Source organism: Vanessa tameamea, chromosome 10 (genome assembly GCF_037043105.1).
Source record: "Vanessa tameamea isolate UH-Manoa-2023 chromosome 10, ilVanTame1 primary haplotype, whole genome shotgun sequence".
Classification (NCBI taxonomy): Eukaryota; Metazoa; Arthropoda; class Insecta; order Lepidoptera; family Nymphalidae; genus Vanessa; species Vanessa tameamea.
In genome coordinates this window covers 7,334,754-7,354,578 of record NC_087318.1, presented here as the reverse complement: position 1 = coordinate 7,354,578, position 19,825 = coordinate 7,334,754, and the positions used below count along the sequence as shown (strand labels likewise).

The 19,825-nt window shown below is 30.1% G+C and overlaps 1 protein-coding gene across 1 annotated transcript in view; it reads left to right on the top strand.

Moving 5' to 3' along the window:
- The window catches only part of LOC113404914 (protein O-mannosyl-transferase TMTC2), a 122,812-nt gene extending 106,101 nt beyond the window's left edge, over nucleotides 1-16,711 (top strand). The window contains exons 6-11 of the mRNA XM_026646009.2: nucleotides 13,531-13,616; nucleotides 13,735-13,997; nucleotides 14,152-14,292; nucleotides 14,553-14,637; nucleotides 15,143-15,321; nucleotides 16,396-16,711. Coding sequence (XP_026501794.2) covers nucleotides 13,531-13,616; nucleotides 13,735-13,997; nucleotides 14,152-14,292; nucleotides 14,553-14,637; nucleotides 15,143-15,321; nucleotides 16,396-16,563 — 922 coding nt within the window. The 3' untranslated portion in view covers nucleotides 16,564-16,711. The remainder of the gene's footprint in view (nucleotides 1-13,530; nucleotides 13,617-13,734; nucleotides 13,998-14,151; nucleotides 14,293-14,552; nucleotides 14,638-15,142; nucleotides 15,322-16,395) is intronic.
- Nucleotides 16,712-19,825: the final 3,114 nt, after the last annotated feature.

Sequence of the window (19,825 nt, the reverse complement as noted above, 5' to 3'; positions counted from 1 at the left end):
GAAATATCTCTACCAAATTAGAAATCTGTAGTTTTTTAAATTGGATGAGATGGGATAGTGGGTAATGATGTTATGGCCGATGTAATTAAATGCAAGATGACGACAAGGTTGCAATAAGTCAATCGAAGTTGGAACAGACCTTTCTCATTACGTCAGAACCGCTTCGAAGGAAAGTGGAATGGACGAATGTATTCGGTGGTGTATTCGGTATATAGGAAGTGTTTGAGACTGCTTTGGTCCAGAAGACAGTAGTGCGATAATGAAGGCTTAGGTTAAAATAACCCCCGTATCTTTCTCTCTGAGGAAAGGTTCGCTAATACACGAACCCCTGAGACACTGATCTGACAATGACTAGAAACTAGGACGGCTTTTTCAGAGCGTTTAGGGGGAAAGCAAGGACTTTTTTTTTTATTTATTGGAAGTTTACAATTATCATTTCTTATAGCTTAAATAGTACATACAAGTTATTGTAAACTCAACAACGATGGTCACATTATACATAACAAAATAAAAATGATGTACCTGTTTAAGAATTAAATATTAACAAATTCAAACAACACATTTAATCATTATAGTGAAATGATATGGCAGATGAAGACAGTAGTTTTAAAGAAAAAAGAGAAAAAAAAAATAAAAATAAAATATAAATATTTATTCAATATACGAGTACAAATAAACACATATATACAAATACATACAATACACATATTTTTAAATACACATATATCTACTACTTATTTATGCATGTTTAATATGATTATTATTATAATAGTGGAACACCAAGCCTCCAAACTAGAATGATGCGTGTATGAGCGTATGTCCGTATTTAAGTTATAACTTGGAATTACTGTTGTTCATTTAATATATCAATAACCTTGGAAAAGGAATTGTCGGATTTCTTTTTTTCTAATACTGGACAGACTAGAAACGTTCTATTTCAGACAGAAAAAGACTGTATACGACATTAATGACGTATATGTCAATACGCGTCCATGGTACCAGACAAAAACCAACGGTGCGTTTCACTTTGATCATATCTGCCTTCACGAACAACCTAATTGTTAAATTCAAAGTGTTATTGACATCAGATAAATTGTAAATAATGTTAGATTTATCACAATTAGTAGGTAGCAGTACCTAAGTGACAAAATGATACGACTTCATTATCAATTTTTAAAAGAAATAAAACTCGTTAAATGATTATCTACCGTATGACCTAATTACTACCAGTAGTTAACTAATAAGGTTCGTTCAATGGGTGAAAGAAGATAGTTTAAGTGATCAACCTTTACCGGCGTTATATAGAACATCATCTTTAGATCTGGCACATCTATAGCCGCTTGTAGTATATTGTAAGAAATGTGAAACAATTACAGGTAAGCTTACTTTCAACTATTACCGAGATTTGACAATAGCACTTCTCGCTAAACTTCGATCTTACTAATTTCAATTTTTTATATTTACAGGAGCAAAGTAAGGTAAATAATACTAGTTACTTACCTGTACCCCTGTAATACCCCCCCTTCTTTCGTAAATAATACTAGTTAAATAAAATAATTGGTTCTCATTCGCAAAAAATACATTTATAAAATACTTAATTAAAATTGAAAGTATAATAACAGCCTTTTAATATTTCCCTATTAAGCAAAGGTCTCCCCTCTTCTTTTGAAGAGGGTTCTGATCTTATTCCACTTTCCCAATATATCCAGGTTTTTTTACTACACTCTTCAACTTCGAGATCAATTACATACACAAACTAAGCAAAGGATATATTAGTGTTGCTTGCCTGGACCTTTGAACGCGGTTTATTTTTGGTTTAAGATTCACGTGTCTAGAACACTTCTGGGCCAAATCTGCTCATTATTTTTACTGCTCGGTGTATTGATATGATTCATCCAAAATACTTAATTACGAATATTTGTATTCGAGTGTTGTAAATTAGTCAATAGATTCAATTCACTTGAATAAGATTTTTATTTATACGAAAAGAGTGACCCTAAAATATTTTTTAATAATATTATACTATTGTTAATATATATTTTTGAACCTCAAAAATAATATGATTCCGTTGGTTTTGTAAGCTCTTTCCGGTCATGTCGAATTTTCCGTCCCATCGGATTATAAGAGTGAGAACTGAAAAGCCTCTTGAGACCATATCCCTTGCGTAGTTGGCTAGAATCCCTTGTGAATGGCCACCACTGTTAAATTTTTACAAGTTTTGTTATGAAAAAGGAACAGCGTGCTGAAGTAAAATAGATACTAAGAAAATTAATTAAACCGTTTTTCTTTCAAATTACTGAGGTAAATTAATATTTGTATCGGTTATGTAATAATCACGTCATGTAATATGATTCGAATGTAGTCAAACTCAGTTAATTTAATTTTATGTACGTATTGTACGTATTTTCTGATGTTATCTTTAATAACAATATGTGCTTCGAAAAATCAAATAAGCCCGACCAGCTGGGATTTTACGATACTTGCTGTGTTTCCCTTTTTACGACAGGGAAAATTTATTAGCAATGGAATCTGCAGATATTGAAGTTGTTGGATTTACATTCAATTAGTTTACTTTTCATCTATTTCTTACTGAAAAATAAACAAATACGATTTATACAGTTGAAAACTTATGGACAATAATTTAATAGTAATTAAATAATTGTTAATATATAACAAATTTACCTTATGTAAAATAAAATCAATACAACTTAATTAACAAAACTAAACTATGTATCATATTATCGATATTACTATAATTATAATATTACTAGAAATTACCAAAGCCTTTGATAAAGTACAATTTAATAATCAATAGTAAATAATTATACGGAACTAACTGCCTTTCCGGCTTCGTCTGGCTGAAATAAGAATTATATTTAATTATTTTGTTTCACATTAAAATTGCGACCTATGTCAATTCTAAGCCGAAAATAAATACACAATAATAAATAAATAAACTAGATTAAACTTCAATATTACATCTCCCTATTAATATTTTCTAGTTGTTTTAATAAATTGCACCCGTGTCAAGTCAGGGTGGGTCGCTAATATAATATAAAACAAATAATTGTAATCGATTAAGTATTTAATTCGACAGTGAATAGGATTAACGCACATAACCTTGAAATTAATTGCTCTGTAATCAATTTAATAATATTATTTCCCACCAAAATATAGATTTCACTTTAAAGGGATCAAAATGAGAAATTGTTATCGAATCTAGCTTACACGGCTTAGCCATATGAAAATATAGTTGGAAAATATACTAGGTTTTTCTTATTTTTGAGTTGATGCGGAAATTAATAAAAAAAAAACAATCTATATACTGGGCTCTCTACCTACTATGGCTAAGGTTGATATGCACTTTTCAGTCCCTAAACAAAAAGGAAAGGAAATTGGAATTTTAGTAAGCATAGATCAAACTGGCAAGCTTCATTTTCAAAATAATGTTTTTTTTCTAGTATATACATTTTACAAACACCAATAATTATTGTTAAGCACAAAAATACATACAAGTCATGATTATGTGTCACCAAGAAACACACACGAAGAAACATCACGGTGTGAGTGTACTCACACCTAAATATTTGTTTTTTTTTATGTTCTTTGTATTTTTTCTTAGTTCTTTCTTTTTTCTTTAGAGAAATTCCAGGTGGTGGTGATTACTTACCATCAGATGGCACATTTGCTCGTCCAATGACATATTTATGAATTGTATTCAAACTTTCACTATTTTCATTGTTTTCATAGTCTCATTTGAATATATTTTTGATTTATTGAATATTTACTCACTCACTCTTCACCTCTCTAATTATTTTGGCATCGCAACTGTAATTTATGTGAGAAAGGTTAATCACCCCAGCAAAACAAGATTTGCCTCACCCATGAAAACTAAAGCCATTTCGAATAGAGTAGACTCTTGTTTGCGTATCTATAGCTAATCGTCAAAAATAGTTATAGTTATGCCAAAATATAAATAAGCTACTACAAAATATGAAAAAATATGTATCTTAATTATGATTTTCTTATCGTTGGAATTAATATGCTTGAGATATTTTCTTCACCTTAGTTGTCGGGTTCGGTTCAGTCTTATAATGATAATGTGTCAAAGCCTGCAAGACTTGGACTTTTTGCTTCTTGGACGTTGTCCGATGTGACCGAGCTTGTTAAATTGTTTAACAGCTTTAGAGACTAATAGACGACTCACGACGAGAAACTTAACTATATCACACTGACTTTTTCCAGCTTCGTTTAAAGAAATAACTGTGTCCTCTTTCGAAGACAATGAAATGAAAAGGATAAAATCTGTGAGATTTAAAATGAACTATGCTTAAACTGACATAAATAAACATTGATATTTTCATTTATTTCTCAGCTTAATCTGACACCTTAAAGTATAATTTACCAAATTTCAATGAATATGTCAATTAAATAATCTGATTATAAGTACCAAATTTACATAAATATAATGAAATAAATTAATTGAATGTACCTATTAATGCTATTTCCTATTTGTCCTTTTAGTCTGAAATGGCTTTAACGGTTTATAAGAAGTTTTACAAGTTGTCGAATTACAATTGCGAATTATTTTGATTTGTTTATAATGTAATAGTATATACTGAAAATTCACATTAATTTAGGGATAGAATTTTTACATTACATTACATTACATTAGCAGCCTCTAAATTTCCCACTGCTGGGTTAAGGCCTCCTCTCCCTTTGAGGAGAAGGTTTGGAGCATATTCCACCACGTTGCTCCAATGCAGTTTGGTGGAATACACATGCGGCAGAATTTCGTTGAAATTAGACACATGCAGGTGTCCTCACGATGTTTTCCTTCACCGCCGAGCACGAGATGAATTATAAACACAAATTAAGCACATGAAAATTCAGTGGTGCTTGCCTGGGTTTGAACCCGAAATCATCGGTTAAGATGCACGCGTTCTAACCACTGGGCCATCTCGGCTCGTTATGTTATATCTATAAAGTAGAAAAATGATAAAGCATATATCAATTCAAAGAAAACAATTCAGTTAATACATTCCATTTCATGAACTCTTACGCAAATGGGAAAATAAGATTAAGCTGTGATTTTATACAAAGATTAGATTATTCCAATTCTAGCGGTAAGAAATCACTTGAGCACGTACGTGTCGCCAGATTTATGCACGGAAGACCGGGGTTACACAGTTAAGTGCAGACAGAAAACTTGTTATCAATAGTGATTGAACTGTGTAAGCAGATGACGTTCACCGTGAACATTAGACTCGTGAGAATATTTATTTTTAGTTAATTTCCTTCTATATTTAAATTAATTTAAATAAAAATACTTTTTTCATTCATATTCTAATAACATAATTATGTTATTAAATCTTGATGTAATGCATCTGAAGCTACAACTACAAGCAAGTTACAATTTTGATTCGATTGTTGAAATTGTGTATTATGTAAATATTCAATGGATAAATTCCATTACTAGCTCTGCAAATCCATATTCACTCGACACCGTTTCCATTACGAGGAAATGGAAGTACTTATAGTCATATACCGAACTTGGTACAGTCGTGCATACGTGCCTAGTGACTGTAGTTGTGTGAGTACAGGGAATAGCGCACATGTGTAAATTGTAGGTAGTGGAAAATGAGGCGAGGCAAGCGTAGTAGTGAAAGTGGTAGCGTGTCCCGACGGCGATAAGGCGTAGATTAAACTCATGTTTGCTCACACACACATATTTAACATTCTCGCCAGCTAGACTCGCGACAACACTTGCGAGGTATTTTGCATATCGTTTGTTTGCAAAACAATTTGGTTTGAACGTATTTGCGGGCTTCAGGGCTTGATATCGTCGGTTTAAATGTTGTTACTCATTATTTAAAGTTAGTAGTCTATTTAAAATATGGTATGTTTATTTCTACGATATATTATTATCTTAGATAGTTTGTTAATAGGGTTGTCGTTGTTTTCTAGAGGATTTTTATTATTTTTATTTAGAACCTATATGTATTTTTAAGATACGCTTAGATATACGAAAATATGACCCGGTCACCATATAATTAAGGGTAGTCGACAACGCTTGGAGTTGTTGAATTGTGGCGTACCACAGAATAATCATAAAGCCCAACTGAGTCTGTGTATATTAAAAGCTTATGAATAAACAATTCAAATTAAAAATAACTTAAAATGGTTTTATATTAATATTTATTTTAGCAATATTTCGTAAAGGAGAACGTACTTTTTCTATTTGTTGATGAGAGCGAGAAAAAGATACCTATTCGATTCAAATTTTACCTTAAAAATTTCAGCTTCAGTCAAAGTTGTTGTCCAACGGTAATTTGACGTAAGAGCAGTCTATCTAAGTTAAGTCTATATTTGAGTCCGTTTGCCTTCAACGTGACTACAGATGTTCAAATAATAGTGCCGAACTTGTCGAAACTTCTGCGTCTAAAAACAGTTGGACTTATGGAATTGTAGCCTGAAATAGAAACAATATAGGTTCTATTTGAGGATATAATAGAAAGTATTTTCCAAATTTCATTACGCCGTTTTATATTGAATGGAAATAACGATATAAAAAATATCCTTTTGAATAACAAACTTTTAGGTATTTATATTTCCTTCTTTCTTTTTTTTGTTTACATTCTTTTTATTTTAAGTGACTGTTTTTGTGTGATATATTGAAAATATGTTTTAAACGAGTGGATTCTAATACAAACTTCTTAATATTTTTATATTTATGAATATTTCTTACAGCACTAATGTCTATTTGCGCTCGTAATCATTTACCATCAGGTAGCACATTAAGCTGCTAGTTTTAGTATAATTTAAAGCACCAATAGCTCTATTAAATATGGACTAACTAGCAATGTAAATATCGCGAGTTGATCTTCACCTCTGGGCTCATTCGTCCTGATGCCTTAACTGCCGGGAAAAATAAAAACATTAGTGATTCATTGAAAATAGGCATTAATAGACTTCTTTAAAAAAATATTTTTATATATATTTAAAAAAAAGCTAGAATAGTCAAAAATTATAAGAATTCATTTGTTCATTGTTTTTAAAATTAGAATGGAAATATTTATACAATACGGTCCATGGGTGTGAGATAGATAGTATATATAGACGGTGCCTGTATGAACAACACAAAGATTATTTGATGCAGCTAAGCGCTGAATGTTGTCAAAAGCTGAGAACTGTGTCCTGATAAAGTGTTTTCTTAACTTGTGCCGGCTACATCGGACATCATCAAAGGTTATACCGGACAAGTGCACTCTCTATTCCCTTAATCTCATAATACAATTGGACAAGAAATTCGACTTAAACTTATTTATTTTATCTACTTATAGATTATAGTTATTTTTTATTTGGCCTATTAGAAAATTTAAATCTCATTTCAATACATTGATAAATAAGGCAAATTACCCAATAGAAGATTATATTAATGACAAAACAGCGTGGACTCAGTATTTGTTGATTTCAAGGAAGGAGATATATAAATTTAATTGTACTATTATACGTATAATTAAAACAGTCGATAAGATTTACTGTTCAGTTACTTGCCAGCTCTTCTCGATATAATCTACTTTCCGAATCTGTGATACAACTCTATATAATGACGATTCAAAAATGATTTTATGCGCCCTACATGAATAAAGAATATTTTTTTATTTTATTAACCCATGATTTTGAGGAATGCAGCCTTATAAGCTAGGAACTACTCAGACGATGATATTGGTATAGGGAGAAGCAAGGGTGTTACTGTAACTGCGAGTGTTTTGGCTCGCATGTTTGCACAGTGATCCGTCACCAGCCTATGACTGATGCATATTTAGAGCACGCTGTAGTATTTTCTTTACATGCAATCTGTATTCCAGATGAGTCGTTAAAGTATAAATCATAATCATACAATGCTCTTTATGTATACCGTAACACTGTATTTAGTATGCTGTTGAAATTGCCTCGATTTTCGACGTCAACGATGACCACGACCGCATTAATCGATTGCTTTAAAATTATACCGTAAGAGATTTCTCGTTTGGAGGTGACTCTGGTTGTAGTCATTAGTTACTCTTCAACATTCATAAACATTAGGTATTAAATTCATAGACGAACTTTACTATATACATATAATATTAAAGAAAAATCTTCGGTAGATATCGTCTGCAGTGTATTCTATACTAAAACCTTCTCTGCAACGTGCCACATCTTCTAGTATAAGCTTTATGTGTTAAATAAACACAAAACTTAACGTATACTAGAAGATGTATTTAGTTATTTTTTATTCAGTTAGGAAAACAACGTCTCCTCTTAATATAAATTATGTGAAACGTCCTCCATTGTCAATGCACTGGATCTGCAATTGTTCACGTATAATAAGATAAAAGATTTTAATAACACGAATTATGATAACTATATTATTAACAGCAAATGTTTTTTTTAATTTGAATCTAACCCAGGTCACAAATTATGTGATTAAGATTATATTTATCTACCCAATAATCTATTGTAATTAAACTTCAAAACAAGCACATCACTTATGAAATCAAATTTCAACAAACAAACCTAAAACTAAGTTTGCATTTTACAACTATCTAACATAAACTATAACGAGAAATGTTTCAAATTAGTGATGTTTGTAGTTTTGGATATTAGTTAAAAGGTAAACATAAATTAAATTAACTATTTGTCACATTTTGAATACCAGAATGTTAATATTGCGTGACTTTGTGTATAGCGCCCGGCGGAAGCAGCCGAGCTCTTTCGTGAGCTTTCGGTGCATAAATTACTTTCAATTCATCCGCCGAGTTTGTGTTCAAACGTCCCTCATCAAACAAATAATTTGTCAGCGCCATTAATATTAATGCATCGTTAACATTAAGAAATCGCTACTGTTTTAGTAATGGAGGCGATTGTTGTGAGTCATAATGCTGTGCCTTGTGGTAGTTTCAGTCAGACCTAAAGGTCGCCACGGTAGGGTGAGCTAAACGAATTATGTAATTGAACACTATACGTTAGACATATTTAGTCGTAACAGTCTGTAAACGTCCCACAGCTGGGCTTTCAACTTTTAAAGAGAATGTGAAGATTTAAGTGTTCTATCCACCAGGCCGCCTGGGCTCATCTTAAGTTATCTCATATTTAATCTTAGTTTCAGTTTACAGAAAACAGAATTGAAAATATATCTTCAGTAGAAGTCAATTCTTGTTTGCACAAAATTTCTTTGTCAAAAATTCATATTTTTTTAAAAATATTATTGCATATAAATTTAAACAAAACTGAGTCAGTTTACGCATAAATAATAATGCATACTATATTGCAACCATTTTATTAGCTTAAAAGCTCTAATTACATAATGTATGAACATGAAAATGCTTTTACGTTTTCGTAATTTCACTAAATACTGAAACAATTTGTTTTATTCAGTGATGATATTACATCGGACGTGACTACTTATTTATAACAACGTGAAAACTAATTAATTAATGATGTTCTGACTTATTTTATAAAAAAATCGATTTAAATTAAATTAGCGTATTTATTCAACGTCGAACGCAATACAGCTCAGAGAACATCACTATAATTAAAGGGGAATTAGTAACAAATTATTGCTGATGTCGGTGGGGTACAATGGCCAGGGAGGGACGCCTCTCATTAGTGCACGCTAAGCCCACGTTGCCTCGATCCAGTAGACTTGCATTATTCATGCAGGCATATTGCATCGTTGCGTCTATGTATTATTAAAGTACGTTTTTTATCAGACCAAACAAATGACAGGCTGTCGTGTTTAAATCGCTCACATACAGATTCTGCTGCACTTTTTGCTCGTTGGTAATTACGACTGATAAAACGGAATATACATTATTTTAGTATAAAAAAAATTTATACGGAAAAACTAGGCAGCATAATGCGATATGCAATTATGAATAATTATTTAAAGTCGATATTATTTCGAATAAACGATGTTTGAAGATTTATAATATGATATTCATGATTAAATACGAGTCTTTTTTTAAATGTTACATGAATGGATAAGCATTGAGATATTTACTAAACACTTTTCAATTAATTTCCACGTGCTTAACTCAATGTAATTATTAAATTTTTCTATTGATTGATCAAAACCATTGAAAAATAAGTAATAATGGATGTACAATGCAATCATTGACTGTAATTAGATATAAACTCTTTATTGTTTGAAGATTGTTTATGTGCTGAAAGAAGAGACTCATACTAACATCACAATAAATGTTGTAAGAGTTTTATAGTTTATATTATGATGCCGTGTTTTTTTCTTTTGTACGAGTAAACTTTGGTTTGAATTTAACTGCTATATAATATTGCTAACAGGAACGTGAGTGTTGACCAATAGAACAATGAATATTCATATTCAAATATTTATTTATATAAGTTTATTTAAAACTGTACTTTTTTTTCTTTTTTTTTTTACTATTTCCCGGCTTGATTTTCGTAAGTCGTTATGCGCTCCACTGAATGAGTCTTAAATTCAAAATTCGGAAACTCAGATTTGTTTTTTAACTCTTTTTACAAAGTTTCATTCCCCATTTACCCTTTGGGTTGATGAGTTTTTGAAAGCATTGTAACATCTGTCTTTTACTCATAAACATAAGACTAAATATGGAAATTTATACATCTAAGTTTTAAAAATTAGAAATTTCCGTACAACGTTTCATACCAAGCTTCACCCTCTTTGGTAAAGAATTTTGAAAAACGCTTTGATAACTCTGAAAAACAGTTGCCAAAGCGTTTTTCCAAATTCAATTAATCATCAGAAGCCTGTTGTTCATACAAACTATCATTCTCCACTTAAGCCTCTTAGGAGATTAATTATTATACATCCTTCCTTGTACTTGCAACACCCCCATTTCGTAACTAATCTTTGCAAAATTTAATCGTATTTGATCATCTAAACTAATGCCGTGAGTTATTTAGCTGTCAGTTAATTTTAAGATGTATTAAGAAGATTTTTTTTTTACAATATAACAAATTTTATGTCTAATACCTGTTTATCCTTAATATTCGTTTTCGTATTCGATTTGGTACGAGTTCTCACTTTGATTTTTAATATTAGTATATCTCAATATCGAGTAATGTAAAAAAATGATTGTGTATCTTTTTAAGCTATTTCTATTTGAACTTCTTTTGAACTTCAATAGAAACACGCTATAGAAACCAATTATTTTGCTAATTCTTAATATTTAAAATGATTATTAAAATAATAAAAGTAAATAAATTGTTAAAGATAGTAACATGCTTCAATTTTAAAAGGTTTTAAAATTAGAAGCTATTACGATGCAACATATCAGACACAGAATAAACAGCGAACATGGCAGTAGTAATTAGTCTATACCTCGGATGCTTTTTCAAATCCAACTTGGAAGCAGAATTATTGTACACCATTTTGGGATGCGAGACACGGCGGTCTGCAAAATTTTTTTATTCATTATTTACACATTACTATTACTGGGAAATCCTTGTGTGCGAATTTTGACTATTTTTTACTTGTAAAATAGTTTGAAGATTTTTTATTTGTTTTTAATATCGGATTTCTTTGCATACATTTTTAATATCGAATATTTTTACTGTACCAAAAATATTCTATAACATGATTGTTAGTATTTAGAGATAATTTATTTTCAATTTAGCTATGAATTCTTGAAATTAATATACCTGCAACCACTTCCTAAAACCTGTCGTTTGCCCAAAACTACTACCTGTTCCTTCCGCCATTCGGGTAAAATAAGTTTATCGCGTGCTATTTTTTAATCAATAACCGATTTATTCTTCTAACTTTTATTTAATCAGCTAACCGAATTATTCTTAACTGTGCTAAAGAGTTAACGCATCTTACTATTCTGCGTATATTTATGCGTTTAATTCAATATTTCCATAAATACTAGTTCAAATTGAAAAGTGTTATTGTTAGCAATATTTATCTACATGAGGCATTTGAAATTAACGATATTTATTTTGATAAGGATTTATAATCTGTGAAAATTAACTACTACTACTTTTGTTGTCAGATTTTTCCTATATTTCCTTATTCCAATAAAAATGATCATAGTGAGTAGGTTATCTTATAGAAAATATATATATGCGTTCACTGACTCTTTTGTATATATTTTTTTGTGTCCCACAAATCACCTCTATTTTCACGTATCTATTATATTCGTTTCAAAGGACCATTTATAATTATGTGGTCAATTTATAAAAAGAAATCGTGTCATTCAAATTCAGTTTTAGTAATATATTTTTATAGAGTCGACCTAAACTCAGAAACTAAGCGCCTAGATATTACGTTAGTACAACAGCAGATGTTAATTTAACATATAAGAATGAGAATGCCCATTTCTATGTGCATTCTGCCTTGCTTAATATAGAATTGTTATACTTTTGTATGGAACCCCTATCCAATAATCCGAATGAACGTTTAATGCTGTCAAATGGAAGAAGCATGTATTGGGTAGCTCAATCCCAAAAGAGAGAGCAGTACTCCATTTGAGATGTTGATGAATTAGCGTCTTGTTAAGGTTTAGGCGACGTTAAACACATATTGTTTCTTATTCCGCGAAAGATTTGGTTTTAGGAAAACTCCTCAAATATGAATTTAAATTAAATACGTAAGGATAAATGTGTTCTAAACTGAATACTTAACATATTTATCTTTATACTTATAAATTAAAACCATGTCGGTTGAAAAAGTTTCGCAAAAAATTTATTACTTTTCACTTAATATAAGAAGATAAAAATGTTAATGTTAAGGCTAGCTTAAAGATAAAGGTGAGCTACATTTTAAATTGTACGATTTATTGGACGAATACCATATATGTAGAAAATTTACGTTACATAGCATAATAGTAAATAGTTGAGGAGATAGCACTTCATTTACATGTAGTTGTATGCCAAATTACGCAATAACTTAAACTACGTCTTCTGTATGTAACTGAAATGTTTAAGTGGTTCTTAATCGAGGCTGTTATGTAGATTTAATAGGGTTAGCACTGCTAAGTTATTAAAGTAGTGAATTTGCGGTTACATTTCATTTTGTGTTTATCGACAAAACTTCGTAAGCAAATTTTCATGATTTGGAATAGTTCGACCCAACTTTAGGACGTACATAAATAGTTAATTATGTAAAATTAGATTGTACGCAAAGTGGCTGTTGAATATAAATAGATTTTTTTATTGATTTGATTTGTTGAGTTATAGTTATGTACAATAATTAGTGAGGTAATTACCAAGGAAATGTACCTTTTCAATAAGAAAACGTGTAATTAAATTTATTTATTCAAGCTTGGTCTTTCAGCGAAATCATCATTAAAATTATTTAATATATATATATATATATTTTATGTATATTATACAACTTATAGCCTTATTCATATAAATACACGAGTTTATGAAAATTAGATTGGCGTAACAACTTACAAAAATGATAATGATTACGCTTATAGTTATTTAATTAACAAATCATGTAAATACGAAAGCCTCAATTTATTCGTTCCGTTGTTTTAGGGGAATATTACATCAAAACCAAAGGCGGTACGGAGAAGCTATCAAAAGTTTCGAAAGGGCAATTTATTTTCGACCTTCCATGGCTTGTAAGTATAAATACGGAAAATAATGTACTGTACGTTTTTATTTATCAAAATATTTGATTTAGAACTTCATTCGGCTAAATTAATTGTCTTACTTTTTGAAATACTTATTAACTTTTAGTGGCATATGTGAATCTTGGTACATCATTAATGGCGGATGGGCGACTGGCCGAAGCCGCAAGTGCACTACGTGCTGGAGCACGTGCTGACGGCGTGCGCGTTCGGGATAGGCGCGAGCATGAAGCGGCCCGCGTATCTGCATTGGTTCAACTAGCATCCCTACATACGCAGAGAGGACACTGGCACAAAGCGCTCTCAGCTTACAAGGATGCTCTGCAAATATTACCCGACACGAACGCGCCAATAGTCGGCTGGACGCGACACGTATGTCCTATTGAAATCTTTGTTCTGGCTTGAAGCCAGAAAATTTTACGGCTCTTTTAATACAACAAAAGTTCTAGTACAAAGCTTAATTAGCGATTTAAACTCTTCCAGATTCATATTGTATGAAGCAGTTGATTTTGTTTTTGTTACCTAGAACGTGCTGTCAATGGCGAGTGAAATATATATGCAGTTGCATCAATGGCCGCAGGCTGAACACAGCATTCTATCCGCTCTGGCTCTGGCTCCGAATCATGTGGAAACATACATCACTCTCGCACAGATGCTCGCTAGAAATGTGAGCGTTGTAGTAAATTTATTAAATTTGAAATAAACAGTTCAACATTTTTCTTGAATGATCTGATCAAAGTCAGATTTACGAATTTGATTAAGCACTGAACGTTTATCATGTTTTCCATCATCAGCCTTAATCAACCAATCAGATTAAAGTAATAAATCTAACATTGATCAGCGTTTTAATTATTGAAGTTTAGATAAAAAGAAAAATAAATCTCATTCGATACTTGGTGATATATATAAGTATTTAATATTAAACAGGAAAGCAGAAGTTCGGAGGCAGAACTTTGGTTCAAAAAAGCACTCTCATTAGCACCTACAGACCCATTAGTTCGAGACAAGTTTGGTAAGAATTATTATCATTAAAATAAAGTATATTTCAGAAATTAATAACTTCATTACTTAGCTAAGTATTTGTTTTGCTAATAATGTTATTAAGTATATGGTAAAGTACTTTAATATATTATTTAATACTTTAGTATTTATTAGCAACGGTAAAGTAAAATAAAGTAAAAGGCTGTAAGTATACAAGGTACTGGAGCTTATTCCAAAACGACCCATGCTTTTACCGCTACACATGTGGCAGATATTCATTCCGTACATGCAATTACCTCACGCATTTATGCATAAATTATTTAGATTAGTCTCATAGCGAGCTAAATCTTAAGAGAGCTAAAAAAAATTTCATATTTGAAAAGTATATTTAAATGTAGTCGATAGTGATACAGATATATTATAATAATAACCGTCACAACACTAATACAACGATAATTATTTAATTAATTGAATCAAGAAATTGAAATGGAAGGAATTCTGCGGATTTTTATATAAAAAAAAATATTGTTAATCAGGCATGTTTTTGAGATCGCAACGGAGACTACGGGAGTCCGCCGAACAGTTTGTAGAGGCGGCTCGACTATCACCAAAAGACGGTGTACGAGCTGCGTCTGCGGCACGTGCGTTGAGAGATGCGCGACGTTGCCGCTCAGCGGAGCGGTGGTACGCACGGGCTGTAGAATTAAGTCCAGAGGTAGGTATTATTAATAACTCTGCAGATTTTTCGTTTGTCATTTGTTTTTGTAGAATCTGTTGCTGTATTTTAGTAAGGGGTTGCAAAGTTGAATTTAATGAAAATGAGTATAAAACAAATCAAAAATAAATGATAATATGAATATATATGGGATAATATTTCAATCAAAAACTGATGATTCTATTAATAATTACAGAAATCAAGCGATTTTTTTCTAATCTGCAATAGACAAACTACCATATATTTTCATCCCCAATTGAACCCCTTACAGGTAGAGCGCTGAAACGTCTTTTTGATAAAAGATTGATTTCACTTTTAAGGAATAAATATTCAAATACTCTATACCAACTATCCCATAATATATAACCATAAATAAAACCAAAACACCAGTTTTCGTATTTCAAAGATTGCAAAAATGTGAACTTTTATACTAACTTTCATCCTCAATATTGGGTGATAAATTTTCAAAAAATAAATAAATAGTATAAATATTGAGTTGGCGGAGACTTATGCCTTAACTTCGATTTCCATATTTTATACTTGAAAAAATGAGAATACAAACTTTAATCAAAATTTTCTCTCTTTTTGGTTGGGTTATGAATTTCCAAAAAAAGTTTATCTTTAATTCAAAATACAAATTTTAATATTTCTATCATCCCTAGTAAACATTGTCTATACAAGCCTGTAAACGCCATTTAGGAGATTAAATGATGGGGGATGAAAGTTTCCATTACGGAATTCATGTGTAAAATTTCATTCGATTAAACCAATCGGCTTAGGCCATGCGTTGTATGTCAGTCAATCATTAAGTAGATACATTTAGACATTTCGGACATGCCCTATTGAATTTGCAATGCAACATTTTTATACGATACATTCTTCAGGTGTGGCTCGCAACTGCTTAGGTTATTTTTTTTATTTGTTCTTTTAGATTAAATATAATCCGTATTAATATATTCCGTGTTATCAAAAGGTGAACGTCGATCTTAACGACTTCGAACGATATGGGTTTGTATTTTGAACTCTTCCATTATACAAATAAGCAACCTTGTTATAATGTATGATTTATTACAGGATGCGGAATATCACTCGAATCTGGGTGCAATCTTGCATCTTAATGGGAAATATGTGGCAGCCGCCACTTCATATCGACGGGCTCTGCAGTTGAAGCCTAATGATGAAATCACTATTACAAATTTAAAACGAGTGCGAACACTAATGAGCAATCAACGAAAGAAATAAATATAATATGTTATTTATCCTTTGAATATATTGCAACGTGAAATATAGGATGTCAATTGCCAAAACGTAGACTATATTTATTTTGTAAAAATATATTTTGTGTTATTTTGTCCAGACATTTTTATGAATATGTTTTTGCCTTGAGCAAATATATAATATGTCTTAATTTTATGGACTTATATTTATGCAATATACTCATCTTTGATTATAATCAGATAAGTACCAAAAATATCTTATTTCGTTTTTATTACCAATCTTAATTGAACTTTGTGAATGTCTTTGTCTCGTTTGCTTCGTATTACTATGTTGTTAAAATTTTTCTTACTGTGATATTTTTTGGTGATGTTATATAAGTAAATACGCTTCTTGACAAAATGATGTTTTGTGTGAAATGCCATTATTGATTTATTTTATTATTCTTTTACATATACGACTGGATATATCGAAACCTTTAATCTTAATTTTAAAACTATTCTTAATAAAAATGCTATTATGCAATATTACAATAGTTAAGTATGAGCATACCTTTACAATTATTTAAAAAATTCAATGACCACTTCCAAATTTCTAAACTTTTTTTTTATCTAAAATTTTTACGGTAAATATGTAACTATAATATTGGAAAAACTTAATGCCAAATACGTTGTACCTTTAAACATATTAACCGTAAAAGTTTTCGCGAAATAGTATCGGATCCCTATATAATATACTAAAGCATAAGTACCTATATATATACCATATAAGTGTTAAGAAACTGTATATCAAAAAGGAATAATAATAATTAGACATAATATTCAATTAAATCAATAATCTCCGTAAAAACGAAATAAATGCACCAAGGGATTTCAATTTTATTAATATGCATAATTTTTATCTTTACTTCCGATACATTTTATCTTGAGGTACTAAACTAAACAACGCTATAGATAGTAGTTAGAATTGTAAATAGACAGATAATGAGACAATTTTATACGCCTGAAATAAAGTATTTTAATGAGGGGTTAATTAATTCAACTGTTTCCTAATTACTGTCAATCAATCTTGTTAAGAATTTGTTTTGTCTTCCAATACGATTTGTTTTTGGTTAATCATTAATTTAAATAATGAAGATAAGATTTTATGTCAAAGACTAGTGTATATTTTGTTTCACATATAATGTAATTGTATATAAAATTTATTTGCGCAATCGATATATTGCTTAGAAAAAGTCATCGAGAAATTTTTTAACGACGTTGCTTAATAAAATATAAGATAACTAAAACTTTGTTTATTTAATTAAAAGTTTCGTGTATTGTCAATAAAAATATGATCAGTGATACTATTTCTGATTTTTAATCGACTAATCAATTTTTTAAGGTCAATTTGTATTACTTAACTAATTCACTTATTCATAAATTATACTTTGGTCAATGTTAAAGTGACGTTATGTATTTCGGTTAGCGTTTGGTTGCATCCAGTCTCGTTCACATACAATACTTAAGTTATCCCATCCTATCGCTATGCGAACGCACTATTTCGTACCGATCTACGATTGGTCCATTTGCGTTGTATATTTCCTATTGTATTGGTTTGACAGCTGTTATTGAGTATGAAGCAATTTTATGTGAGAATTTTTTAGAAGTTCAAACAGTTTAATTGTAATTGTGTAAATTATGCGATCGACCGCACGGTGAGTCTTCAAAGTATAGTTTTTGAATATGGGCCTGGAATAAATCCAATTTTTGCTTATATTGTGTGTTTATTATTTTACATGAAGTCTGAAACATATCTATTTCAAGTTTACTTATAGATAATCGACAGAATGATTGTTAATTCGTATTATAATTGTAAAATAAAATTGTTGTAAATAAATGGTGTTAAAGTTATTGTCATACATAGCTGATAAAGTTTAAATATTGATCTCTAATAATTCTATTTTTTGTCATTTTCTTCTCACACCTGTGACAATAAATATAAATTACGCTTTTTAGTAATAGATGAATGCCAAATGAAGTTATTTTCTCTGAATTTTCGTTTATAAAACGCAAATAATATCGTATTTATCTACTATCTTTGAAAGTCGATGCGATTAAAAATTTCTCTTTTGTCTATATATTTTTCAAACATTTTTTCTACCCGAAGACCGAATAAAATCGCAATCTGTTAAAAAAAAAATTGCTGTTTTTAAAAATCGAACATAGAAAAAGACTAATAATAACCACAAACTTATATTACATTCGTGTATTTTATATTATCGTCATCGTTAAGGAAATTAGATTTTGTTTGAAGGACGGTATTAAATGAATTAGTCTAAAACGTTTCGGATATAATTATTGATTGTTATAATTCGATGTTTGAAAAATGTATTTATTATATATTTGTTCGCTATAATTATTAAATGAGAAGCAAATAACGAAATAGCTTCCAAATTAAGTATTTAGAATGAATGACTGAAAAAGTCGAAGACTTGTTATTCATTTTAAATAGACAATAATAAAAGTGCTTAACCCAAACAATTTTATTTTAAAATTTCGTTTAATAAAAAACGTTATTTTGTTTTAAATAAATAATTATTCTTTTTTTCGCATATTATATAAAATAATTGGTAAATTAATAACTTCAGTCGCAATCTATGTACTATTATCTATTCAGTCAGTTAATATTTTGTATATTATCTATTATGTAACGTAAGGTTTATATATTACATAAACGATTTATTGAGGAATTGTAACCATTATTGTTTTTATACTAGTTATGTATATTCATGGTGTTATGCAAGTGAAACTGCGATTCCCAAAGTGATATTATATGTTGGTAATTTTGTAAATAAAAGCTTCAATATTTTATATGTTGTAATTATTTCATAAAAACATAATTTACGATTCGATTATTTATTAATTATAAAGCAATCAAGATAATGTAAAAATCTTCTTGACGATGTCGTGAGTATCGATTACAACGACGGTTATAACTAGAGTTCGCCTAGTGATTGTAATTAGATTATATAAGCATTGTTGAAAATTTGAGAAAAAAATGTGAGTTTTACAAATTTCGAACATAATATAACTTACTTAAAAAAAAAAACAGAAAATTGGTTGATAATTTAATCGTAACCTGTTCATATTCAGACAATAATTTATTAACAAAGAACATTAAAATATTATTATTAATATCTAATTAGCTAACTATGAAAACAAATATATAAAAAAATATAATCGAAAAATCAGTCTGAATTAGCAAAATTTTAATACAAATAATAAAATCGCTACGAATGCTGTTTTAC